This window comes from Pyxicephalus adspersus, chromosome 4, assembly GCF_032062135.1.
Source record: "Pyxicephalus adspersus chromosome 4, UCB_Pads_2.0, whole genome shotgun sequence".
NCBI classification, from domain to species: domain Eukaryota; kingdom Metazoa; phylum Chordata; class Amphibia; order Anura; family Pyxicephalidae; genus Pyxicephalus; species Pyxicephalus adspersus.
The window spans coordinates 43,056,312-43,084,238 of record NC_092861.1 but is presented as its reverse complement, the minus strand read 5'-3'; the positions used below and the strand labels follow the sequence as shown (position 1 = coordinate 43,084,238).

Below are 27,927 nucleotides of genomic sequence, written 5' to 3'. Positions count from 1 at the left end.
ATCTGACTTCATGTCATGTTTTTAAATATCAAAAGACACAAATGTAGCAAGAAAACGTTTTTTAATGGTGCCGATCCCCGTAACAGTGAACATTGCCCAGCCAGGTGAGGAAGAGAAGTGGTAGAAAACGGTGCTGAAGTTAAATAGGTTTATTTTCTTGATTAATTATATGATATAAGTGTTATTATATGTTGTTTCTAATGGTTTGCTCTCATGTGACTGACGTATGATGCTTACAGACTTTAGGGAGTGTTTATTCATTTCAGCCATTTATGTTTGGAAAAGGAAATGCTTGTTGACCGCTTCAGATTTTCTTTCAGGAAACTTTCAGGAAAGTTAATTGGCAGGGATAGATTTTCCAAGCTGATCACTTTTGTTTCCATAAAGACAGCCAGCAGCAACCCTTCCAATCGACCCCCTCCTAAGATAGATAGATACATGCAAGTTCACTCCTGTATTCACCTAATCTTTACTGAATGCATTGCACTGTTGGTGTTTATTATAGCGGTCTCTAGTACCTGGAGCAGTAATATAATACCACTGTTTATTTAAACTCATTGTGAGGAAGTATAAAACATTTCTCACTATCACAGATAGGAAGGAATTATTAGGCCATCGTACTTCCAAAAGGCATTTTATTATAAAACATAATTATATATGCAGGCACTACTAGCATATGACTTATGCACGCACAAATTTATTATAAAGATAGTAAAAACATCTTTAACAGAATGCTATCATCTTCGTCTGGCCAATCAAGATGGCCAAAGATCAAAACAAGAAGAGATAAAGAAGGAAGATGGTGGTGCCCGCAATGGAATGGGTGAGTATATTTTAAAATATTGCAGTCAGGCAGGTACAATTATTTTATTGTAGAAGTGACATTGCCCATTGTGCATTCTGTACTCCTCTGCACCCCTGTGTTTCCAATTACTGACCAGTTTGTTCTGTGAATTACGCACTCCTGACCTGCGCATAATATATGCGATATGTATGTTGCGTAAATTACATACAACTGACTCCTGGACTATATATACTGTGTAAGTAGTAAGTACAATGACTGTGGCATTCAATTGTCATGTTTACAGCTCTTTAAATAAGGTTTTATTGACCCCAACTGTCCCATTCCCATTTTTCACAATCCTTGCAACACAATTGGAAGCCAGATTTAAATAAGAAAAGCAAACATTTTACTAAACAAAAAAGCAAACACACTCGGTACATGCATGTGACCTATGGGTCTTGTGAATGCACTACATATTAAAAAAAAAACAACTCTGTACATCATTTCATTGTGAACGCAGAACTAAGAAAAAAAAAAAAAAACTCACTCGCCTTTACTTCCGCAGATCCCTTGATCGTCCCAGAGCTCTTCTGAAATGGGTCCCACACCGTCCTGTAATTCTTCTCCCCACAATTTTCTAATGTTTAACTCAACCAATATGTATTCTGAAATGTTCACACTAGGCAGAATATACATGGGATTACATTTTTGGTTACATTTTTTAGTACACAACAAATAACCTCAAGGCAAACAATGAACTGAGTTGGTCAGCTTCTTCCAATGTGTTGGATGTTTGACACTGTACTCTTTTTCATAATATTTTCCTGTAAGGGGTAGAGATCAGAATTTTTCCAAGAATTTGTTTACTGAATGCACTGGCTCAATTTAAAAGCTCCATAGCAATTTCGGAGCAAAACTCTACAGAACAACACCTTTCTTTAAAGTCTTCACTTGGGATGGAAAAAGTGATTTAAATGAGGAGCCTATAGTAAGGAAAGACATATAGTCATATGAAGGACATGAATCACAATCACTAGTCCCAGCTATGGGAGATTTATTTACTTTTTTTTAATGTATAGGTGGCACTACTGTGGTAATACTTTTACACAACATTAGTTTCATTCTTTGAAACTTGCAGACATTCATTCATCGGAACTTCTTCTGCATTTTCTTGGCTAATACCACTGGAATCTGTTGAGAGTTGTCTTATATTCGGAGAATTCTTAGGCCTGCAGAGTGTAAGTAGCCATGATTTGTACCCATGTCCTATAAACAAATACAACAAAGGATCTAGGCAAGTATTTAGCACAGCTAAACACAGCGTTGCCACAACAGTCTTCTGGAGGACCTTGTGTAAGCTGCATATATCTGGGTGGTGAACTAAATAATAGAGATGGACTGTTCTCTGAACATGGTATGGCAGAAAGCAGAGACAACACACAAGTAACACTAGGACAATCATAATGACCTGTTTTCTAATACTTCTCTTCTCCATGGGCAGATGCATGATGTATTTGATAAGTAACACATTGCTAGTGACAATTATCAACATGGGCAAAATAAATCCAACAATTAAAGCATAATAGTTCATTTGCATTATTCTTTCCCATACCTGAATTAGCATGGGTTCAAAGCACTTTGTTATACCATCTCGGTTAACAGTACCAGAAAGCAGAAAGGGAGAAGTGCTAGCAAAAGTAAAAATCCATACACAAGCACAGGTGATTGATATTTTTTTCTTTTTGAGAGTTCCAGGATATGCCACTGAGATGTACCGAAACACACTCAGGCAAGCCAAGAAGAAAATGCTTGAGTACATACTAAAATAGAAGGAAAATGTTGCAACTCGGCAAAGGATGTCTCCAAATATCCAGACTGCCCCCTTCAGATAGTAGATTATTCTGAAAGGCAGGAAAATTATAAACAGTAAGTCTGCTATGGCAAGATTAAGTAAACAGATAGTAGAGGTGCCTTTCTTTTTTTTCATCCTGTAAAAGACGTATATAGCGGCTCCATTAAACAGCAGTCCAGCAAAAAATACAATTATATAAACAGAAGTGTACACAAGGTGCTTGAATTCGTCTTCTGGAGGGCAGGGATGGCTGGTGTTATTGTGATCGTCATTCTGGGTGTCCATCTAAAATATGAGAATATGATATAGAAAGTTATGCTAAATATATCAAAGCTTTGAGATTACATCAAAATATTTCATGCAGTGTAACCATATCATTCATACAGTGTAACTACAGAAAGTTAATGATTTATATTAGTTTGTTATATATTATAATGCCTAAAGTTGATATTGGTCTAAAACATTTAGATTTCTTTGGTGAATCCATGATAATTGGGTGTTATTGATTTGTATGTATTCTCCACAGAAATGCATACACAATACACTTTGAATTGAGGAAAGAGCTCACAGAAATAGTGGTTCTCTAGGTAGGAAGCAATAAGAATTTGCCAAGGAGCATAAAGGCAGTATAAGAATCTGCCAAACAAGACAAAATATGTTGTGTAAATTTCCACCTAAACTAATCAATAAATAAACCAGAAGAAATGCCTCACTTTACGTAATATTAAAAGAATCATTAAAGCTATATTAAAAGGATTATGGTGTATATATATACCTGCACACACACACACTACTCAAAACATCAAGGGGATACTCAATCAGCACAGGATCATACTAAGTCAATTCAAGTGATTGTGAATCAATTTTACCTGCTGTGGTGCCAATAAAAGCAACGACATGTGGACAGAAAGAGCATCAGCAAGCCAACCCCTAAACAGGGAATGATTTTACCAAAGACCATATCCCTCTCCTTATTCTTCCAGTCCGATTTTTCATTAACCTTGCATTTTGCCAGTGCCCTTGTCACTGCATTGTACAGTAGCAGGAAGCGGTAACTGCAGTCCACCCGGGTTGCACAGGTAGTCCAGATATTTCAGAATGGTGCTTCCACATGTGCTGGAGAAAGCAAGTCTTCTGTGTCTCTCGATACAGTCTCAAAAGAATAAAAGTGATACCAGGGGACAGAACTTTACAGGAGATCTTGATTGGGGTATAGCAAGACAATAATCCAGCAGAAGGACCCGTAATATGTCTTTTTTGTGATAAGGAACAGGAGGAGCACTGCCAGAGCCCTACAAAATGTCCTTCAGTGAGCTACTCGTGTTCATGTTTCTGACCAAACTGTCAGAAACAGATTCCATAAGGGTGGCATGTGGGCCCAATGCCCTGTAGTGGACCCTATGCTTATGGCATATATGAAAGAGACTGAAATGCCATGATGAAAATATGCTCTTTATAACATTATCCGCCATAACCAGTTAAAATAACAAATGTGTAAAATTTACTGCAAACCCATTACCAAAATGAACTCACTAACAACGCACAGTTGAACATAAAGTATGAGTCAGGTTTACATGAAGCTTGCAGCAAATCAATAATCTAAATACTTCAACACACACTGTTAGAGATAAGAATAGATATACTAGTGTGGGAAAAAGCAGTGTGGGAGTCATTGTATAGGGAACTACCAAATAAGAATAATAGTTACATATTTCTACCATGTAAAGAAATGAAGCATTAATGATTTTGAACATAAGTCTATTCACATGATGTTCAACTGACTTCCTTAACATTTATTTTTCTGCCTTTATCTACATTCCTTTTAATTAAAAATTTGGATGTTTTTATCAGAATTCATTTTTCTTTAAAACATTGAAAAGTATGTATATAAAAAAGGTAAAACCTAAAACTTGAAATTCATATACATAAAGGTTGCTTACTTGCCAAATAGTTTGTTGTTGTGTTAGGCCAGTTGGTAAGTAAGACAAACAGCCTTGACAGTCAGTAAATGTAGGGTGATCACCTTCATTTTTTCTACCGCAGTTAAGGAAAGCTGATTTGTCACCAAGCTGACTCCAGCTTGTCATTAGACATTGAGCATTAAGCAGCATACATATAAGGTGAACCCTCTGCTCAAGCTTCCTATAAAAATTAATTTAACAGCACAAACTATCCTGACACTTTGGCTGTGTACTCACATGTAATAATTGTTGTTGTAAACGAACGATTAACGACCAATCATCCAATATTCGTTAACAAAAATGTGCACACACTTTCATGACTTTCCAAGGACGCCGATGAACGAGGAATGTCGCTGGAAATGCGACAATGCGACCGTCCCAGCGGATTTGATTAGGCAACGATAGTTCTCTATCTATTGTGTGTACAGTCGTTCAGTGATCGTGGATGGTTCTGCGATATACTTTCTACAGTACGTGTCACTTCCTGCACCGTTCAAACAATCGTATCTAGTCTGTATACATTACTGGTGGATTATATTAGAACGTTTGCATCGTTACAGCATGTACAGAATAAAGCACTATACAATCGTTCAAAATAATCGTTTGTTTTCAAACGATTATTATTGCACGTGTGTACCTAGCCTAACACTGCACAAAGTGGTAATACCAGGACAAAACCTAGGATTCTGTCTTCTCTTGGTTAGCTACCTTGTAACACCCCCAAAACTCTCAATTATTACAGTTAGGGGGCACCAACTGTCTGCCGTGTTAATTTGAAAGCTCCCAGATATAGTTTACCTTTATTTTGATTTAGGGTCAGCTTCACCCACAGTCTGAGTTGAACATTAACTTGTTCAGGCAGCATTGCTTGTGCACAATGATGGGTCATTAGGATTGCATTTTTTTTTTACTTAAAATTTGCAGTAGGAACACAGCTATTTGTAAAGCCAAACATATTTACATGTGGGTGCAGAACACGTGTCACAGCTCTGCTAGGAGCAGTGTTCCCACACGACTTTCCACTTGATTGGCTAAAAAGATAAACACTGATGACGCCTCAAGCGTGTTTACCTTTTTCAGCTAGTCAAGGTAGAGGTCGTTTGAGGCCACTGCACATGAAATACCTAGCAGAGCTTTGGCACATGTTTTGAACCATTTACAATCAGCACTGTGCACACACAAGCTGCCCCCATAGGGCCCATCCAGTCAAGGCAGAGCTCATATGGGGACAATGCTCCCAGTGCCCCTAGTGGAGCTTTGGCATGTGTTCTGCACCCACATGGGGAAACGGTCTAGGTACACTGCAGAACACATGTCAAAGCCCCGCTGTGAAGAGAAACACAAAAACAGTCTGTGTAGACTAAGTCTTAATTCACCCAGTAAATTGTATACATTTTGGTAGATTAGCTTCAAAAACACTGGCTCCAGAGAGGTACTTCAGGCTAGTTCTAAATTTAGTGCACTTTGCCCACTTTTATTCGCAAAAGCACAAAGACACAGAAAAAAAATTAGCGTTTTCACTCACAGGGGATCCAAGTCCTCACAGCATTACGTGTAAAAAACACAACTGTGGACCTAACTGTGCGAGATGTACTCTCAACTCACAGGGTGCATACAGCCTTTGCTGCTGGCCCACCTGGCCTCCCTGGCTGCAACTCCCACCCTTGTCTCCCAAGGCAGGTGCCTTTCAAAAGCAGTGATTGATTCCCACTAGGGAATGTTTGAGGGACTGTCAGATTCCCTGTTTTATAAATAGAGCCCAAAAATAGCTGCTGTAGATAACACATGCCTATAAAACATGAACATGAATGCTGTATTGATTTGATAACCATACTGCAATGTTATTGTGTTAATTTGTATTCTATCTTGCTTTGTATTTTCTGCTGTTTCTAAGTCCTATGAATTGCACATAGACATGTATTGTAAATACTACTTGTTATGGTATAGCTATGAGGAACAGCAAGAGACACGGAGCCTACAAGACGGGCACCATTTACCACTGACACAGGGTCACCATTCTCACCACAGACCACGGGCATTTGTTATACCCACTTATGCCAGGCAGGGTTTACTTGCACCTTCACCAGGTACCCTGTTTCCCCGATTATAAGGCACTCTCTTATATTTTTTAAAATGCCAAAATATGCCCTGGGTCTTATTTTCAGGGGATGTCTTATTTTTTTCATGAAGAAGACTACAGTACACATTTATTGTTGAAAGTCGAGACACACACGCTGCAGCCAGCATAAAGGACACACACGCAGGATCAGATGGGAGCTGTCTTATAAACGGGTAAGTGTCTTATTTTAATTATTTTTTTAAAAATCGGGGGTGGCTTACTTAATGGGGATGTCCTAAAATCGGGGAAACACGGTACTTTTTTTTGCATTTTTTTGCCATTTGTTTCAAAAGATTTACATGTTCTGTACATTAACTACTTCCTTTTCTTACTTCCCCATCAGTTTATGGATTCACTAGACAGATCTGACCTTTAAATTAATAGAAGGCATAACATGCTTTTAATTATCCCTGTGTCACCTTACATCGATCCATGGGCTAGCTTTTTTGCCATTTCAGTTCTTTCTTTTTCTCTTTACTCCTTCTATATATCACATGAAACAAAAACTTTCATAATGTAGTATTCCAATTTTTATGTAAATTAGATGAACTTGCAAAAAGTTAGTTTAACTGTATTTAAAAGTTGAACGGCACAAAGGAGTGTTTTGCACCAGTCTTGCAGCCAGGGGGTTCCTATTTTACTATTCTCAGGGGGCAATTATCTAAAACATGCACTGCTCCAGCCAAGCACACTCCACCATAATAAAGACTAAAAATGCAGAATGATTCTATGTCATCTTCCTACATTTACCTGATTTAAAGCTGCTCATGTCTAACTGAAGATTGGATGGGGGAGTGTGCCTGTAGCATCAATAATTTATTTAAGAAAAGCCTTTAGCAACAAGAAAAAGTATGTGGCCAGAGGACAGAAATTATTGAGTGTCAAACTCTTTACCCTTAGTCTAAACATATGGGCCTTAGGGGGGCACAAAACATTCAGCATCTTAGCTGTTGGTTTCTCTTCTTCTTACCCTAAGTGATTACCATAACAAGACAGTATACCATAAAACATTGCTTTCACCTATCATCTACATAAGGGACGTATCTCTAGAATTTAAAGCAAAGCAACATAGGACTTGATATATATGATCATAATTGATAAATATTCAGCAAAAATATATTGTCATGCTATAAACCAAGTTTAATAAGTAGAAGTAGTGGGCATCATTGGTAGCTTAGAAGCTGAGAAGGTAATTGAGGAATGGAAACTAGAATATGAATAATACTATTTCTAAATACTGTTGTGTCTGTTTACTTTTGGTTTCCTGTTTTTGCTGAGTAGTTAAAACTTGTGTTGTTCCCTATATCTAATTTCCTCTAATTTCAGTTCCTCTTCTCTGTTTATAGGGAGAATTACACTCATATTTCAATGTTTCTGTTAAAAAATATCCCTTATAACCTCATCACAGACTTTTCTAGAGCTGCCCCATTTCCCTGGAATGGTCTTCCACATCCCATTCTGCTTGCTCCTACTTTCTGCTCATTTAAAAGAGCACTCAAAACACATTTTTCAAACTTTCCTACCCATCTTTTTCTGTCTTTTGAAACCCTCACTACTTCCCACCACTACATATCTCCCCTCCTATTGCGTGTAAATTCCCCCACTTGATTGTAAGCTCTTCAGGGCAGGGTCCTTTCCTCCTGTGTCACTGTGTGTATTCGTCTGTCATTTGCAACCCCTATTTAATGTACAGCGCTGCGTGATATGTTGGGGCTATATAAATCCTGTTTATTAATATTAAAATAATAATATCACATTTGGTTATATAAATAACCAGAAACAGGCCTCACTACATAATACTAATATCACTTTAGCCAGAACCTGAAAAGTAAGCACACCACAGAATACAAAAAAAGCAAATCTGGTTCCTTTACAGTATGTAATCAGATTCAAATAGTAGAAGCAATTGTATCTATGTTGTGTCCACAACCTATGATATATCTGCGTACTATAAAGCGGACTGTAATCACAAAACAGAGAATAAATTGCTTCCACTGACTAAATCTGATTAAATATAAATAGTTATAATTAAAATACAGTACAGCTCATCAAAAGGTTGAAACGTGCCACCCGCGCCTCTTCCTTTTCTACAAATTTTTAAATTAGGTATTAAAAAATACAAATTTAAACATTTTACATACTAATAGTAAAAAAAAAGCTAATAAAAATGGGGATTTAATACAATGTAACTACAAATGTCAGAGTTTTATAAAGCCGCTAGGATCAATATACACAGCATTTCTGGTATTACAAAAACATGCAAATGCAAAGATATTACATACAAAATATAAACACATTGCTAAGGGAAGAAGGAAATAAAGGATTTTTATTAAAAAAAAAACAAATAAGATTAACTATAGGTTAATTAGAGGCTTTTGTAACTTATTCATAACAGTATTTTTTGAACTGCAACAGTGACTTTTAGTATTAATGGTATGCAAGACTGAGATGTCCTACAGATGATACCACAAGAGCATAGCCCTTCCTGTGTAATCTTTGGAGCCCCAGGACTTCTGTTCTCCATGCTCTGTTTATCAGGATTGAATCCTACTAGGGCACCAAAGGTGGCTGGCACCTGCAACACAGCTCTACCTAATAAACTGGAAGACTGTAATCTTTAGGACTGAAATATGTATATGTCATGGCTAGGCTATGTGATCTGGTGATCTACAGCTTTTTGGTGGATCATTTGGTAGATTTGGTACATCATTGTGACTTGTGTCCCAGGGCTATAAAGTGTAGCAGAAAATTACTGCATTAGCAGAATGGTGGCAGACTAGAGGGGGAGAATTTTGACATTTTGTCCCCTATTTCTGCTGTTCAAAGGCTTGTTCACAAAAACAGAACCTTTCACAAGATGAGCTACGTCAACTTCTTGTGAGAATAACCCTTGTGGACAACAATAAGGAAGTAAAACCACAGACTTCAGTGTAAAACTGAGTTTCTGTAATGGCTATGGTTGCTGTAAGACTCTAAACAGAGGAAATAGTGTGAATAGTGGCTGCTTTTTTAAAAAAAAAGAAGTTCATGACCAGGGTAGCTTGGACCTTCTAGCCCATCTTTTATCACCACGTCAGAACCTCCACCCCCTCCCCCCAGACCCCCTACCTGCTTGCCGACTACTTCCCCACCATTAAATACCCAAACACCAAACTTTGGTGTTTGGGTATTTACCCAAATACCCAAACACCAAAAATTTGAATTGGCTGGCAAGTAGCCGTTTATTTAACCACCATTAAATAATTTACCATTCAAGTAATAACCAAACAAATATCCAATAGTAAATAAATGACAAATAAATAAATACATTTTTCACTTTAGATATACAAGCATACATTAACATGCCACTCCATTAATAATATTATTATTATTATTAATATTAAACTGGGATCATATAACACCAACAGATTCAACTGAATATAACCCAATTAACCAACAACCTAATTCCCCTATTTAATATTAGATAACCATAACCACAATATCCATAATGTTATCAAACTCCAAAACTCACCATTATACACCCAAACAACCAGGCTGCAGGTCTCAAAAGGCAAAATCTGCACCCCACAGTAATTTAACTCTTCCAAAATCTCCACCTTGGCCCCTAGCCACCCAGCACCGCCTCAGGAGCAATAATCATCCATTCACCATAATGGGGGGGACCCCACCAAAGATAAATACCCCCTGCCAAAATCCACCACTTTACCATGCACTGGATCCTTGCCTTCCAAGACCCCAACCAACACAGAGCTCAGGTGTGAAACGGACAGTGTCTCTGGGACCTCCCCCAGCTCCAAGTGCACGCTGCCGGCGTCTAGGGATATCCCAGAGTCTGGTTTGATGACGTAGGGTCGGGGGCAGTGCTGCCTATTCAGACCACGTCATCATGAGCAGAGGCGGAGGGCTACTCCCCCAGTGTCCATGCTCAGTGCTGCGGCCAGTCATAGACTGGTCACAGCAAAGCATCCCCTTCTAAAAAGACGGGGATGTACGGAGAGATCATTAAAAGAGTGTCCAGGAAAATCCTGGGTGCTCCCGTCCCCGCAAGCTGGGCGGGAGGGGGGAGGAACTTCTCCACCTCGGATGTCACCCTAGAAAGTGGGGGGGATTTTACTAGAAGTTGGGTAGAAATAGGAATATAAAACTCACCACACGACTCAAACCGAACCAAGCACAACTGAATGCCCCAAATTGAAATTCAAACAACTAATTCCCTCCAAATTCATAGGCAAATCCTGCAACCCATGCACCATAAACCACCAGCTGCCCCTGCTAACTGCCTCCCCGTACCCCACTACTATAGAATCAACTACCAATCAAATCAACAAACCCTAAACCACATCCTCAACATACCTACCACTCAAACCCCGTCCAGGAACTTCACCCCATCACAACACACCCCACAATACGCCTGCCACACTACGCCCCCCCTTCAACAACCTCCTAAAGAAAGAAGAAACTTGCCGCTTACGAAACCTAATCCACTGAAAACAAGACAACCTCCCTCAGAAAGTGCCCAGCATTGGTAATCATAATATGTTACTGGTATCCCAACCCAAATAGACATAACAGCTGGAGAGCCGCGACAGAGGCCATCCCAGTATGCTAACACAGCCACAGTACTGTCCCCCAGCGAATACCCACCCCCCACTGAATGGCCACCAAAGAACTGACATCAGGGAGTAACACTGTATACCGGCCAACACTTCTGGCACCATGGAGTAGTTTAAGTATAGCATGCCCCCAGTACCAACACCAAAGAGAAAGCAAGAATAGCTTCCCCCGTATCGACACCAGGGAGCCACCAAGTAACCATCCCACAGCACCGACACTTTGGAGAGATAGAGTAGAGCACCCTAGTACTTCCCTCGGGAGTAATAGAGTATACTCTCCCCAGAATTGACATCGAGGAGTAAGTGCAATCCAATCTCACAACATTGACACCAGGGAGTAATAGAATATACCCTCCGTACAGACACCCAGGAGAAATAAAGCATAACACCCCCCCCCTTTACTGATACCATCAAGTAATGTAGTATACCATCCAACCTCTGATTTTAAGGAGGCCCTGACTCAGCCACCCTCTGTACTGACACCAGGGAATAATAGAGTATACCCCCCAGCACCCCTAACACCGAAAGTAATAGAATATACCATCTAACACCATTAACAATAGGGAAGAATGGATCATAAAAACCCACTGTCCCAAACCGAGGGATAAATAAAGCCTATCCATACCCAAAACCAACCCCCCAAGGATTAATAAAGTATACTGTCCAACATAACTGACACCAGGGAGTAACGACATATACCAACCAGCCGTACCGACACTTGAGAGAAATAATTTATTATCATCCCACAGCACTGACACCAGGGAATAATAGCGTAAATCATAGCCCAGTACTGACACCTGGGAGAAATAGGATAAGCCATCTCACCAGATTGCCACTAGGGAGTAATATAGTACACCATCCCACTGTACTAACACCCGTGAGAAATATTGTATACCATCCCACAGTACCAAGCCCAGGGAGTAATAGCACATATCATCCCACTTTACCGACACCTAGGAGAAATACCACCCCACAGCACTAACCAGAGAGTAATAGCAAATACTATCCCAGAGAATTGACATCTGTGAGAACTTGTGTATTCCATCCCCCCAGCACTGACGCCAGGGATCAATAGCAAAAATACCATCACACAGCACTAAAGACAGAGTAATAGAGCATACCTTCCCCCAGTACTGACACCTGGGAGAAATAGAGCATACTATCCCACAGCATTGACTCCAGGGAGTAATAGACTACACCATACCCCAGTACTGTCACCCCAGAGAAACAGTGTATATCATCCCACAGCATCCCCCGGAGAAATAGTAAATACCCTCCCAGTGTACTAACACCTGGTAGAAATAGCGTATACCATCCCACTGTACCGACACCAGGGAGTAACCACAAATACTATCCCACAGTACTGACACCAGGGAGTACTAGCAAATGCCATCCCACATTACGGATACCAGTGAGTAATAGTAAATACCATCCCATATTACTGACACCAGGGAGTACTATGAACTAACATCCCACAGTACCAACACCAGGGAGCAATACTGTATACCATGCCACAGCACTGACACCTGTGACAAATAGTGTATCCCAACCCACAGCACTCGAACCAAGGAGTAATAGCAAATTCCATCCCACCGCACTGACATCTGGGAAAAACCACATATACTATCCCACAGCACTGACACCAGGGAGTAATAGTGTATACCGTCCTCAGTCCTGACACCAGGAAGAAAACCAGCATATCAAGCCCCAATCCTGACCAAAACACCCCCTCACCCCAATTTGCCTTTCCAGTGCCAACCATGTTTCCCACCAGCTTCACCTCCTCCCCCACCACTTTGCTCGCCACACTACACAACCGAGCGCCCACACTGCATCCGAGCCCTTCTGCCTAAATCCCAGCACTCCTCCAAATCCACAACCTCCTACCTTAACAAGGTTGGCGATCTACCCGCCTGCGGACTGCCGCCGCCCACTGTTCCTAAACTCACCCTGAATTAGAAAGCTCCAGCAGTAAAAGAGCAAATTGTCCCCACCCACATCCCTCCAGATCTTCTAGCCTTACACGCCACTCCATTGCATGCCCCCGATTCCCCCCAACTTTAACCCTTCCCCCTCACAGCCCCCCCTTTCGCAACCCCCACCCACCCTTTTCGGCCACAGCCCCCTCGCGTACCGCAGACTGTCAGTGCGGCTCCACAGAATGAAAGGCCCCTGCTTCATGAGAGGTCCCTCTCCCTGATAGCTGCAGCCCCCCCAGAGCTCCAGAAGGATGGGGCTTCTTCCCTAGCCTGAACCCTGCCTGGGTCCACCATGACCCAGCTGACCCGCAGGAGGGTCCCTAATTGGGCTCTCAAATAGTCAAAAAATCCCCCCCAAACCTATCTACTCTAAATAGCAGCTGGGCTTCACACTGTAAAGCCACTGCCCCCTAAGCTGAACTGTGAGGCCCTAAAAAATTCTCCCTCTCACTTTCGTCCTGCCCCTTTTAACTCGTCCTATGCTTAATCCCCTCCCACCTCACTCCCCAAACTAGCACAGCCCCTCCTAGCCTTTTATTTACCCCTTAACACCCCTGGGCTAGGCCTGGCACCCTGTCATGTAGGCCCTCAGATTGTGGTGGTATCGGCTATATTTGTTTACACACTTAGTAAAACATCTTGATTTGTATAAAATTAATAGAAAGCCAACTATGTGTTACAATGCACATTGTGACTAAATCACATTGGTTTAGCCATGTCTATTACAAAATTTTCACTTTTAATAAACCATGTCCACTATATGCAGCAAAGCACTTTGCATGTAGTATGACCCTTCCTGTTTATTTTTCCATGGCCCCTCAACCAATTCCTAAGATATTTCAGCTGGTAATGTTGTTTCTAGTAAATTATTATAAAAGGTAAATAAAGCTTGACTTTTTTGTTTAATTTTAGATAGTGAAAAGGAGGAGAATGGTTACTCTTCTCATGTTTTTTTCCCCCCTACTGTGCCCCACACAACAAATGTACTTTTAATTCCTTCACTGTAAAGCAACATAAAGTATGAAGTAAATCTCCTTTAACTCCTTTATTCTAATTCTGTCCGTTTTTTTATGCAAAAAGTGGTACATTGTTTTGCATGGAAATTTATTTTACATTGTAGGCCTATAATTCTTATACATAACTTACCAAAATTCCTCTAATATTTAAAAAAAATCTAGGAAAGTTATTAATAAACTTTAAATAAATAAAAAATCACACAAATCTGTTAAAAGGGTGCATAAAATACAGAAATCTGTTATATAACTGTACAGTAGCATATAAATTACATATATAATATAACTATATATATATATACGGTATATTATATAAAGATTTCTTTGTATTGGATTCAATACAGGTATTTTGTATTGAATCCAATCCAAAGTAATTAAAATTTCCCGCTGAGCCTCCTGCACACACCGACGCATGCACCAACATCCCTGGGAAACCCCAGGAACGTCACTGCATTAGCTGGCTGGAGATCAGAGGAAGAGGACATGGCCTGAGGACCTGCACAGACAGGCAGGACACAGGGGGACACCGATGGGACAAGGTAAGTGGTTTTTTTTCAATGCTTTTAGCTACCCCAAGTGTGACTCGGGATTACCGCTTTTTGCATGTATTTTTTACCCCAAGCCACACTCGAAAATAACCCCAGGGGGGTTAAACAATAATTACTGGAAAATTTTGTTCCCATTGCAAGAATTTTTCTTCTGATGGCAAAAATAGTTTTGGAATTTTCTTCATTTTCAGTTCTGGTAAAAATGGTCACCAGGACAAGTATAGGGAATGGCATCAAAAGCAGTAATACCATAACAAAGATTCTTCCTCCCATCACTATATCCAAAGCTACAAGTAAACCGTTTGACTTTACCTAAACTTTTATTCACTAGGAACATTACAACATACTGACCATTACTGTGTAACCATTACAAAGATTGTGTGTAACCACTTCTCCTATTCAAATATACATTTGTGGTTTTGATGCGAGAATAGGAGCAATCTCTAATAAACAAATGTTGCTCTCTGATGGAAAAAAGCCTTGCTAATAGAATGGGACTACAGTTATTACAGTCTTTTGCCAATAAAAAAATACATGCAGGTGCAGATTTTATTGCCTCAAGGGTACCGTGGAAAATCACAAATTACAGGTATGTGGAAATGCTTGATGGCGTCCCTGGTGTTATGGAACCAGCACAATTTTCAGAAAAGAGATTCACACATCTGGATTTATCAAGCAGTATTAGGCATGCTCTGTAATGATAAAATAGGGGACAGAATTTTTGAATTTTTGGCTCAGTACTGTCAAGCCTGACTCTGCAGAGGAAATGGTGAACGTATTTTATATATTTATAATGCATAAAATATTTCTGTTTGATCTGCTAGAGTAGAGGAATTTTGAGAAATCAGGAACTCTGATATGTTAAAAGAAACTCACCTTACTAAAAGAGAGAGAGAGAGATAGCGAGACAGCTGTGTAGGAGGCTCACAACTGGGTGAGGAACAGCCAAACTCTGCTACCAAGGTGAGGTTGTGGACATTCCATGTTACGGGTCATACATCATGGCAGGACTGAGCACAGCAACAAGACACAAGAAAATGAGAATTACATGCTACTCAAGCATGATATTCACCATGCAGTACCATCAGGAAAATGTCTGATTGGCCCCTACATTATTCTGTAGCAGGACAAGGACCCCAAACATATGTCTTCAGTGTAGAGAAGAACAAGGAGTGCTGCATGTCATGGCATGTACAGAACCCCGATCTCAACAATATCCAGTGTGTCTGGGATTACATGGAGAGACAGAAGGATATGAAGCAGCCTACATCCACAATAGATCTGTGATTAGTTCTCCAACATGTTTGGAACAATCTACCTGCCGTGCGCTTTCAAACACTTTACATTGATAATTAAAATAAACTAATAGCACTTGCTTAAAACTTCTGCAGAGTATTGCAGATTTATACGTCCATGACAGAAAAAAGCCTAACTGGAAACAGCCCCCCTATAATTGAGAATACTAACCAAAGAACAATCACACCTTCAATATTGGGCTGTTAAAGTTTGCCTAAGGTAACAAGTATTTTCCTATACAATTGCAACAATGCATTTTATAACAAAATTCTTTATCAATCAAGTAGCAACATTAAAAAGAGAATAACTGTTCCATTCATTCCATTAAAAAAATTTTTGTACACCATTAAAACAAACTCTCCAACAGGACATTACAGGTTATAGAACTGCACATTTTTATTTTAATATATACACTTTAGGATTGGAACAAAGTTTATTTATGAACTTTATTAAAGAATAACCTGCTTTTCCCTCTATAGTAATCAAGTCTAATAGTCTGAACAAATAAACTCTGCCCTGTGAAATGCATACCATAAGGAGACTTGGATGTATAAATAACTTTTCTTGTTTAATGAAACTCTACACTGTGATAGCTGGTTTTGCTCTTATTTCCTCATTCTTATTTCCTTATTTGCTTATAGTTTAATCCCTAGCATGCACATAGGGTGGTGCCAGCTCCTCACTTTTTGTGTTAACCCTAAATATGCTAATTTTTAATTTTATGCATTTATCTATTTTATGTAGTATATAACATACTTAATTTCCTATGTACCATATATAGCTGGCTTTGTGGGAAAAATAGCTTTAGTTTTATGACTGTTATGGTTAAACTATGTCAATAATATCCTCTCCATACCCCTAGGATTTTGTCGTTTGGATTATATTTATGTTCTTCACATGTTCAGACAAAGAAGCATTGAAATGCAGAATTTTCAAAGGTTGATAGAAAGTTCATTACCTTGTGATTGTTAACTAGTGAATAACCTATATCATCTGTATACTAGAAGAAATAATACTGTACATCCAGTACTGACATGAAATAAAAAAATTTCCACCAAGGGGGTAGTGGGGCAGGCACACCATGCCCTCACTTTTTTCGGGACCCCCATATAGGCTCTCCCTGCGTGCTTGCCATAGATAGCCTTCACTATTACCGGCACCTCTCTTCTTTTTTTATGACTACACCCCTGATTTCAACAGATTGGCATACACAATGCTAATACTTTAGTTTGTGCAGATTTTACATGTTTAATTCATCACTTCTTTTATCAGTTTGTAGGCACCAGTGGGGCACAGCTTTGCCCATTTATGATCATTACAAAGCTATGCAAAGCTGTGTTCTCTTTATGCCAGATAAGAATAAGATCTTCTGTAAAGTTTATTGCAGGTAGGTAGAAATTAAAACTAGTCAGTATACACTTAAAATAAACTCTCTGTGTTGAGTGAAGCATCACCCTAGCTTGCTTTAAATCTATCTTTGCTTGAGATGTGCAAAATGCTAAAATTCACTTACTGTAAACAGTAAAACCATAATAAAATGATCTCTTAAAGGCAAAAAAACAGCAAAAACCTAGCAGTTTATTGGTTAAATATTGATTAAAAAACTATTGCAAGTATCAGTGCAACATTAGTTTTTACAATCACTCAGTAAGTTATATTAAATATCAGACTTACTTGTGCCCTCTTGTGGAAGGTTCAGCCTTTCCTTTATCATCCAATAAATGATCTGTTTAAAGCGAAAATAATTTTAGTCAAGTAATACAATTAAAGTATAAAAGAAAAGGTTCTTAAAAGAAATAATGATGAACCTTCTAAGCAGTATGGTTCCTTAAAAAGTATTTCTGAAGCAGTGATGCTTTAACTGAAATATTAAAGATGAAATGTTCTTCTAATGTTAGGAGGAAGAGAAAAGCAAAAAAGGGAAAGGTCTTTTTAATATATTTATCTATCATAAGAGCATACATATGTCAGCTTCCTCTCTTGGGAAGGAAATTACAGCAATTCCATTTATATGATACCGCAAAGTATTCATTTTCATTTGAAATCCTCATCCAAAATAGACAGTGGGGGAAGGTAAAACTAATTTAATGGGTTATGGGAAAAGGCAAAGGGAGAGCACATCCTGTTCAGTAATATGGAAAAATAACATTCTTTAAAGTGCTCATTTATTCGGAACATCAGCAAATGAATAATATTATCCAGTAAAATGCAAAATTTAGAAATGTCCTTTTTATAGACTTTTTATCAAGTTTTATGATTTTTTTTTCTAAATTTCAGATAAGGCAGAACTTCTGGGAGCCTCTTGCAACTCATTATGTTTTCTGTAAACACCGGAACTCTTTGGTACATGCAACCCTTCCAAGGGACTGCAATATATAATCTTAGTCTCAGGAAGAACATAACTGGGAGAAATAAAAAAGGATTTCAAAACATTAGGGATATATATATAGTGCTAGTTGTGCATTGCTAAAAACCATGTTGGTTTTATTTTGGTCCATGGTTATGAATTTAAGAGAATGAGCTGAGTTAAAGTAGCACGGCTCCAGTGTGTAGAAACATTGCCGCACCACATGAATGTGATTGACCTCTAAGGACCCATTTAAACCATGATGGTTCATCACAATAGAGTTAAAGTACATACATTTTACATGCTTTTCATTAAGGCAAAATAATTTATTTGAATGGGTTTCCCAACTTGCACATGGACAAAAAGGGGTTCATGAAAAAGTTATCATGGACCAGTTAGTATAAACTACATACATTTGTAAAAAATATTTGTTTTTTTTAATGATTAGTACAAGAAAACAACTTCCATGCATATCGGATATGTGCTAAAAAAATATTTTCCCCAGGTGTCGGCCGGCTAGTACGCTTCTGTAGCACACCAAATAGACAAGAAAGTCACCACTGACTATCAACCACCTGGCCCAAGATGTTCAGTCCAGGCAGTTCTTTACCATTTACTAGTTACAAAATCTCATGTATATCAGTATTTTTTCTTTTTTTTTCTATATATTCCTTTATATTTTTAATCCTAAAGCTTTATAAAAATACAGTATTTAGTGACCCTGTCACAAAGTTCTATGTTTTGGGTATAGTGTTACACCCTGTGCCTCTGTCTCCCATATGTGCTCTTACATTGTCACCCTGTCACACAAGCTTTCAATAGAGATTTAAAGCAGCCATTCTGTCACACATTACAAAGTCATAGTGCACTATGGTTACTATTAGAAATCCAACCCTGACAAAATCTTTGCAGCCTTGACTGTAATAATGTTTTTCTAAAAATAGCAATTGTTTACAATACACAGTGCTTTAGGAAGATAACTTTCATTTGGTTAGGCTGTATACTATTTTTAGAGTATTTAAAATAAACTTAATATCAAACCACCTCTATTTAAAAAAAAGAAAAGATCACAATTCTTATTTGATTCTTTCCCATCTGCTTCTATCTCTGGTGCCTGGTGAAAACTTGTGCTGCTTTTTAATTCACAGCCCCCCCCCCCCCCATCCTTCTCCCGTTTCCAATAGGTTTGTACGTAATTCTGGAATAAATTTTACAAAGGATGAAAATGAACTATCCTTCTAATCAATGGCTGGGTTCAGTTAGCTGCATATCTGTGATAATCTACATATTCACATACTTTAGATAACGCAATAGTTTAAAGGTTAGCACTCTGACCTTTGCAGCCCCAGATCCCCAGGTTGGAATCTGGGACAGGATACTATCTGCATGGAGTTTGCAGGTCCTCCCTATGTTTGCGTAGGTTTCCTCCAATATTCCAAAACCATGCAGTTAGGAAAATTGGGTTCCCACCCATAAAAATTGACCTTAGACTGTGTTAATGACATATGACTATGGTAGGGACATTAGATTGTGAGCCCCTTTGAGGGACAGCTAGTGACATGACAATAGACTTTGTAAAGTTCTCCGTAATATGTTGGTGCTATATAAATACTGTGTAATAATATTATTTTACTGAATTGTGTAATCGTCATAATTGCCCATTACTGCTAGACCACTGCTGTGTTCATATGCAAATATACTAAACTTAGGCTATGTACACACTTGCAATGGTTCTGGTCCGATAATCGGCTCAGGGCCATACATATGACCAAGACTCATGTGAGTGCACCGCTGATCTTTTTAGAGTGCTGTGCTATATATCAGAGCTATATTTGGTGATCACTAGGAAAGGCATGGAGACATTTTAACCAAACTTGCAATGTTCCATCATCACTCGGAAACGCATCGAGACATTTCAACGAAACTTGCTAGACATATGACTCAGACTCATGAGTGCACCCCTGATTTTTGTATAGTGCTGAGGTATATGTCAGAGTTATATTTGCATGTATGTGTGTGTGTATGTATTGCTTTTTTTGGACTCACAAGTTTCTGGCCTGTAATAATGCCTTAGAGAAAACGTAAGGCAATTGGCTGAGTGTAAGCAAAAAAATGAAACAACACCCTAGACAAGAAAATACAGATGACAGGAATAGAAGACTTGCCACACTGGGCGGGAGGGCTACTACATCCAGAGCTTCAGAGATAGTAAAACAGCATGAGGCCCAACTACAGGATAACAGAGATAGAGCTACAACATCTAGAGGTTCAGAGATAGTAAAACAGCATGAGACCCGAGTACAGGATAACAGAGATAGAGCTACTACATCTAGAGCTTCAGGGACAGTACAACAGTGCGAGACCCGAGTACACAAAATGAGAGAAAGAACCAGACAATTATGGACTGCACAACATTTTAGCTTAGCACTGGAAGGATTACACTATGATCCACATAAAGACTACTCACAGCATGCAAGTGTTACTATCGGAAAAATGGAAATGGTTTGTAGTTACTGTCAAGCCAAGAAGTTTAAATCTGAGTCTCCTGGTATTGGCTGCAAAAAAAGGAAAGTCAAATTCTGCCAATTGGAAACACCACCACAAGAACTTTGTAATTACAAATCAACAAATACCTCAAATAGTCAAAGCATTTTCCTAATAACATCAGAAAATACAACTACTGTTTCCAAATGTCATCATTCGGTGCCACATCAGTTGTTTAACAGCCTGGATTTCCATCCACATTCATGGTGCAAAGGCAAATTTACCATTAAGCGGGATTGTTACTTCCGCTGCCAGATCAACCACCAAAATTTCTACAACTATATTTTATTGAAAACAAACCAATAGAAACTGACCAGAGGTGCACCTACATCTCAGGAACATTTTCAGATTTCTTAAAGTTACAAAGGATGTTTCATGAGCACAATGTTCCTAATAAAACATTTACAACAGCATTGGAACATATGCCATTAATTTATGCTAATTTAAATGTATTTTAATTTAATTGTATATTGTACTTATAGTTTTAAAACCTGTAAAAAAAAAACATTTCTTTGATTTAACACTATAGCTTTTTTGATTCCTTTTCCTGTATAATAAAGGATTTCAATAAATAAATATCCGGGCAACGCCCGTTAATCAGCTAGTTTGCTTATTAAATGCGGTAGCCTTTCCTGTGCTTGAAAGGTAAACCATTTCAATAGTGGCTGCAAATTGACCAAACATGTTAGTGAACAGCATGGTAATGTATTTCCCAGTTGATTTGGCAACCACCCACTGGTAACATATTTACAGGAAATGTCATGGTGTGGGACATAATGTGTTACACGTGTAATAGAGAAAGATTAGTGTTAATTTGCAAGAATTTGAGGAAGCGTCCCTCTTGGAGCAATACAAATGAGAGTATCCCTTACTATAAATTGTTCTACAGACTTCTTTGCTAATAGAAATAGGAAAGATTTTAAATGTTTCCAAATATGTTATTTCTTGCCAACCAGGCCCCTATGGTGTTGTTTTAAACAGGAGCTCATAAAACCTTTCCAGCCAGGTTCTATGCTTATAGAAGGTTTGGTTTTAACTGTAGGGAGGACTAAACTATGAACAATAAATTTGGAAAATAAAGAACATTTTCCAGACATCTTGTGAACACAATGAGGAAAGTTTGGCCATCACATCATAGTTTAAAATAACTTTTACTGCTTGTTCAAAATATGGAAATACTTAAGTGTGCATAGTGTGTTTACTAGTAACTCTTTCATTGAAATCAAATTAAAAAATTTGTTTAACCCCCACAAAGAGAATGTTGAGATAGTAACTGATTTACTGAATTAACTTTCAAAAGTAATTATTGAAAAAGGGAAGGAAATAAACATTGCTACAGCTTGTGTAACACATAATTTGTGCAAAACTACATGGATTAGGGCTTTAGAATCTGACTTGCAACTGTGAACTGCTCTTTATGAAATAGAAAATGAAAGCATATTCCTTTTTATTAGTATATGCTTTTTATCATCCTATTATAAGGTTAGTATGTATTACATTAAGGCAGGGGTGTCAAACTCTGGCCCGGGGGCCAAATCTGGCCCCCAACATCCTTTTGTTGGCCCCCAAAGTAATCCTACATATGAACTGCTGCTGCATTGAAATAGCACCGATACTACAATTCCTGGCATCACTCATGTCTATAGACCAGCTGGCTCTCTGCCTATGTGTGGCTCCGCGTTGGACTGTTTTATAGACGCAAATAATACCAGAAATTTTAGTAGCAGCGCTATTTCAATGAAGAAGGAGCTACCACTCCCCTTCAGCTGTACTTTTCCTTGCTACTCCAAGACATGTAGGATTGAATGGTTGGATTTTCATAGAAGAATATTGTTATTATTATTGTTAGCCTGTGCAAAAAGGTTACCATTGAAATTTAAGTTAGAAGGCTACAAATAGAGAAAGAGGCATAATATTTTTTCCTTGTTCCAGAGTGAATGTGAAGCAAAACATCTTTGTTTCCATATGAAAAGGGTTTATATCTAATGAGAATTTTTTTCAATAAATTTCAAGATTGGCCCTTGACTTTAAGTTTTTGATTTTGGCCCTCTGTGTATTTGAGTTTGACACCCCTGCATTGAGGTGTCATCCTTGCAACTTACTGTTTGTGTTCAATTTGGACACATTATTATGGATATTTTTGAGATGTTATGCTCACAGTCTATGAATGGCTGTCTGTGGACTTCTTTCACTTCTAAGGACATGTACACATGGCAGATGATTCTCGCCTGGTAATAATGGTTGGACTCGCCTCGGATGAGAATTTGATCTGTACAGCGTTTTCCTGATGTCCTTCATGGATCTGTCCTGACGCATCCTTGAGCTACGACAATGGCCAGTTGCTCACTTGTTCCCCTTGCCCTTTTCATAAAACAGAACTTTTATGTTACTCTTTTGTAGCTGGAAACAATCATGAAAGATTGTTTCTATAGACAATAATTGAACATGTTTATGCAGCCTAACACAAAATGCCCAGATCTTCACAGGTTCTACAGGCAATAATATGTAGCTAGACCAGGGGTCTGCAACCTGCGGCTCTGGAGCCGCATGCGGCTCTTCAGCCTACTTGTTGTGGCTCCCTTCGGCTGCCGCGGTGAGATCTCTGATGGGGGATCCCCTTCCTCCCAAGACACTGCGGAGGAGGGGGATTCCCTATCCGGTGTTTTAATTAAAAAAATCTACCAGTGAAATAAATCTACCACGGGGCGTGTACAAATTGGTGTGTACAATGACATCCCCCTCCTTTCAACCCCAATTCCTCTGGAATGGGGAGATGTACAAAACCAAAAATGTAGGTGCAAGTGGGGGACACCTGTGACTAACACCCCCTAAAATTTAATTGTTAGGCTATCATCAGAACATAAAGAACTCTGCTCATCAAAAAAATCTACCGTTACACATTGCTGGAGGCACCTGAACCCCAATTTCTCTGGAACAGGAAGGGGGTACAGGTGAACAAAATTAGAGGTGCAAGTGGGGGACACCTGTGGCTAACACCTCCTAAAAACTCCACCCATCAAAAAACCCCTACCCTGTTAGACATTGTTGGAGGCTTCTAGCACCTAAACCCCAATTTATCTGGAAACGGGGGTACAGGTGAAAAAAATGTGAGGTGCAAGTACGGGACGCCTGTGGCTAACACCTCCTAAAAATTCATAAAAACTCTGCCTATCAAAAAAATCTACCCTGTTACACATTGCTGGAAGCATCTAGCATGTGAACCCCAATTTCTCTGGAACGGGGGGGAAGCGGTACAGGTGACCAAAATAGAGGTGCAAGTGGGGGACACTTATGGCTAACACCACCTACAATTGAATCGCTAAGGCATCATCAGAAAATAAAGATCTCTGCCCATCAAAATAATCTACCCTGTTACGTTAGAAGCTGGAGGCTTTTAGGGGCATAGTTCAGTGCTTAATTTATTTCAAAGTAGGCCTACACATGCACACTTGTTGTAACAGGTAAAATTAAAAAAATATTAAAACTTTTAAAAGTTTATAAACTGTGTTATGTTTTGCGGCTCCAGAATATTTTTCTTTAGTGGAAGAGGAGGCCAAATGGCTCTTTTGATAGTAAAGGTTGCTGACCCCTGAGCTAGACTTATCCATCCTTCCCACCACTCCTCTTCTGCTGCCTCTCTTTGTAGTTCTCTTCATTGGCTTCCATTTCACCTTAGAATCAAAATCAGGCTCCTGTGCTTTGCCTTCAAATCCCTCCACAGATCCTGTCCCACTTACATTTCTGATCTGATAGAAGAATTTACCCCAAGCTGCTCTCTTCGCTCCTCCAATTACCTAATAATAACTTCCTCACTCATAACCTCTTTATACAAGGGCTCCAAGACACGGCTCCAAGACAGCTCTAGAGCTGCCCCGACTCTCTGGAATGGTCTTCCAAGCTCCTACTTTCTGCTCATTTAAAAGAGCACTTTTCAAAATTGCCTACCTGTCTTTTTCTGTCTATTAAAACCCTCACTACTTATCCACAAATCTACATCCCCCTTCCTACTGTGTGATAATTCCCCCACTTCTTAGATTATAAACTCTTCAAGGCAGGGTCCTCTCCTCTTGTCACTGTCTGTATCTGTCTGTCATTTGCAACCTCTATTACTCTTTATCGCTATTACTCTCTGCATGGTATTTATAAATATTATGTATTATATATAATATATATATATTATTATGTATGCACCAGCCCAAACAATATAAATAGACCATTTTTCTCTGTACCATGAAACTGTCAAATCTTTGGTCCATTCATTTCATGTCAGTGAACAGGGTAAAGACTGATAAAGTCTCATTTATTATTTACTTCAACTAAAGTAAAGTACAACTAAGCCCAACATTTAAATGAATTTCATCTTACCAGTTCCTTGATGTAGTGGCTGCATTTGTTTAAATTTATCAGGTTAGGCATATCTTTTCCACAAAACTTCCTGCATACTGAACTAAAAACTCAAACAAACATATTAGCCTTCCCAGCTATTTTTTTTGAACTTCAAATGCCTCCCCCTTTGTCAAGAGGGGTGCTTGCTAGGGTTACAACCATGGTCTATTATACATAGGGTATGATTAATGTTACCCTAGGACAGAAAGTATGCTACTTGGAGAATCACAAAGAGCTGAACTCTAACCTTTTCTTCAGTTCTGCACAGTTGTGCCGGCTTCTATGTCTCAATTCTTGTATTTATGGGGGAGCAGCATCACATGTGGGTATTACCTAGGCAGTATATATGCAAATGCCTCCTGCCTAGTAATGACCACTTCTCCAGTCTGACATCCATCCATCCATTAACGTATTTAAATATTTTATTATGATTCATTTTTTAGAATATTTTGAAGCCATCATTTTTTTACATACACCAGAAACCAAAAATGATTCTATAATATTTTTTCCCTAAAAAAACTAACTAAAAAAGTAAACAAAATTACCATCAAACTGTTAAATGAAATTTAAAAAGTACCCATTATGTAGTCTATGGACATGCATCTTTTAGAACCAAGCTTAATGACCAATATCCTGGTCGAATCTGACTGTAACCAAATCTGGACAACAAAACTACTGTCTGCATGTATGTACCCAAAGATTGGTTACATTGCATTTTTCAGGGTGGATTTACTGATTGTTACAACAGAGGATGCGCATGAAATGAGTAAATGACAGGAGTTCCATAGAAATAACAACAAACAATTAAGAGATCTGTTTGTATGCCATCTTTTTATTTGACTGCAAATGTATCAGGCTTACACAGTTCTTGACACAACTTGCATATCTGTTTAATAAATGGTTAATACAACCAACTAACGTTTACATGCTTTGAGTGGTTTACTTATGGTGGCTTCAGAAGCATTATTTATATATATATAAACCAACTTTATCTCTTCTTCCTTCATTATAAGAAAATTATCTCACCCAATAGCCACAGAATAGCAATAAATCAACTTTTCCAAACCACAGACTCAATTCACAAAGCTTTAAATCCAAATCTGTATCTAGCTCACATTTTTCTACAGGAGTGGAAATGAATTAGTTGCTATAGACGCCTGTCACAATATTCATCTCACCAGTTTCATAGAATGTTCATGTGAGACTTTAACTAAGTGCTACACAATAGGATGAAACAAAGACACTGCAATCTTGTACTACATGCGTAGAGATACCCACACAAAATGTACACTTGATGCAATGCAACTGTTTGTGTTTTGATAAACTTTATCTCTTTATAAAGCAGTGAACCTGACATTCACCAACATCTAGTGAATAATCTTCCAGGTCCATGTGTTTTTAGTAGCAGTGATTGATTCGTTGGTTAGTTCCAACCTTTCAAGTTCACCAGAGCTCATGCGACATTTGGTGAATTTCAGATTCACTGCTTTCTAAAAAGAATCCATAGTCATTGAAAGTAAGCAATATACATTTGACAAATCAAAACCATAAATCTACAAAATATTACAATTGTATAGTTCTTTTTGTTTGTATTTGTTGTCTAGGAGATGATCATTTGTTTATAATTATACAAATTATCACAATAGTCTTTTTTCCCTTTTTTTTGTTGTACATTCTAAAGTTTAAAGCAAAAAAGTAAAACATACTTGCCTATGCTGCTGGTCTGTGGTCAGTTTAGATGTGATGTAAATGCAGCAGCACAACTTTTGTTGTTTTATTAACTCTGTGTTTGTCACACCCAGGAAAAGACAAGGAGGGGCGAGTACCAAAGGCTGTGAAAGAAACAGAAACACTGGAATTAGCCTTACTTTAATATTTCACTGTGCCACATCCTTTTAGTAATCCCATATAGTGATATAAAGGTGGAGGGGTAAAGTGGGAAAGGGTTAGAATCTGTGACTGGTTGTCATTACTCTCAGTATTCTTGTTTGGTACGCTCAGATCTGATAGAGCACATATATATATTCTGTAACAGTGAATTATCACACATTCATCAATACACGTCATCGCAAAGATATACCATCCATTAAAAATGGTCACCAAACCACAACAGAGAAAAAAAATGTACATGACCCATTTTTAGCAACACACCACAATGATAGATTTATATGTTGAATACATTCAATAAATCATATCACAATGCACTGCACATAGAGCCAATATATTCCCACATATTACATAAACATGTTCCATTTTAGTATAAGTTTGATTTAGGCACTCAATGTGTATTTATTATTTGTCCTGATGACTAGGGATGAGCAAGAATGTCTCTGCCATTCACGTGAAAATTTCCTCGAAGTTCCGATGGTTCCTCGAAATTTTGCCAAACCATCGGAAATCACTATAGGAGGATTACCGCGGCTGCATTCATAAATACAGCCGTGGGAATGCTCCTGTCAGTGAGCGATCCCCAGACACTACAGGT

At 38.6% G+C, this 27,927-nt stretch overlaps 1 protein-coding gene across 5 annotated transcripts; it reads right to left on the bottom strand.

Moving 5' to 3' along the window:
- Positions 1-44: 44 nt before the first annotated feature.
- On the bottom strand, positions 45-27,238 carry LOC140328414 (cysteinyl leukotriene receptor 2-like). 5 transcript variants are annotated; one of them, XM_072407989.1, is made up of 3 exons: positions 27,149-27,238; positions 17,840-17,891; positions 45-2,921 (listed from the first exon to the last, which is right to left on the bottom strand). In XM_072407989.1, the coding sequence occupies exon 3, from the start codon at positions 2,919-2,921 to the stop codon at positions 1,887-1,889; it is 1,035 nt and encodes a 344-aa protein (XP_072264090.1). In that variant the 5' UTR covers positions 17,840-17,891; positions 27,149-27,238; the 3' UTR covers positions 45-1,886. The 5 variants fall into 5 exon arrangements, with proteins under 5 accessions (XP_072264090.1, XP_072264089.1, XP_072264093.1 ...); XM_072407988.1 differs by having other exon boundaries at positions 27,153-27,231; XM_072407992.1 differs by lacking the exon at positions 27,149-27,238 and adding an exon at positions 23,215-23,412.
- Positions 27,239-27,927: the final 689 nt, after the last annotated feature.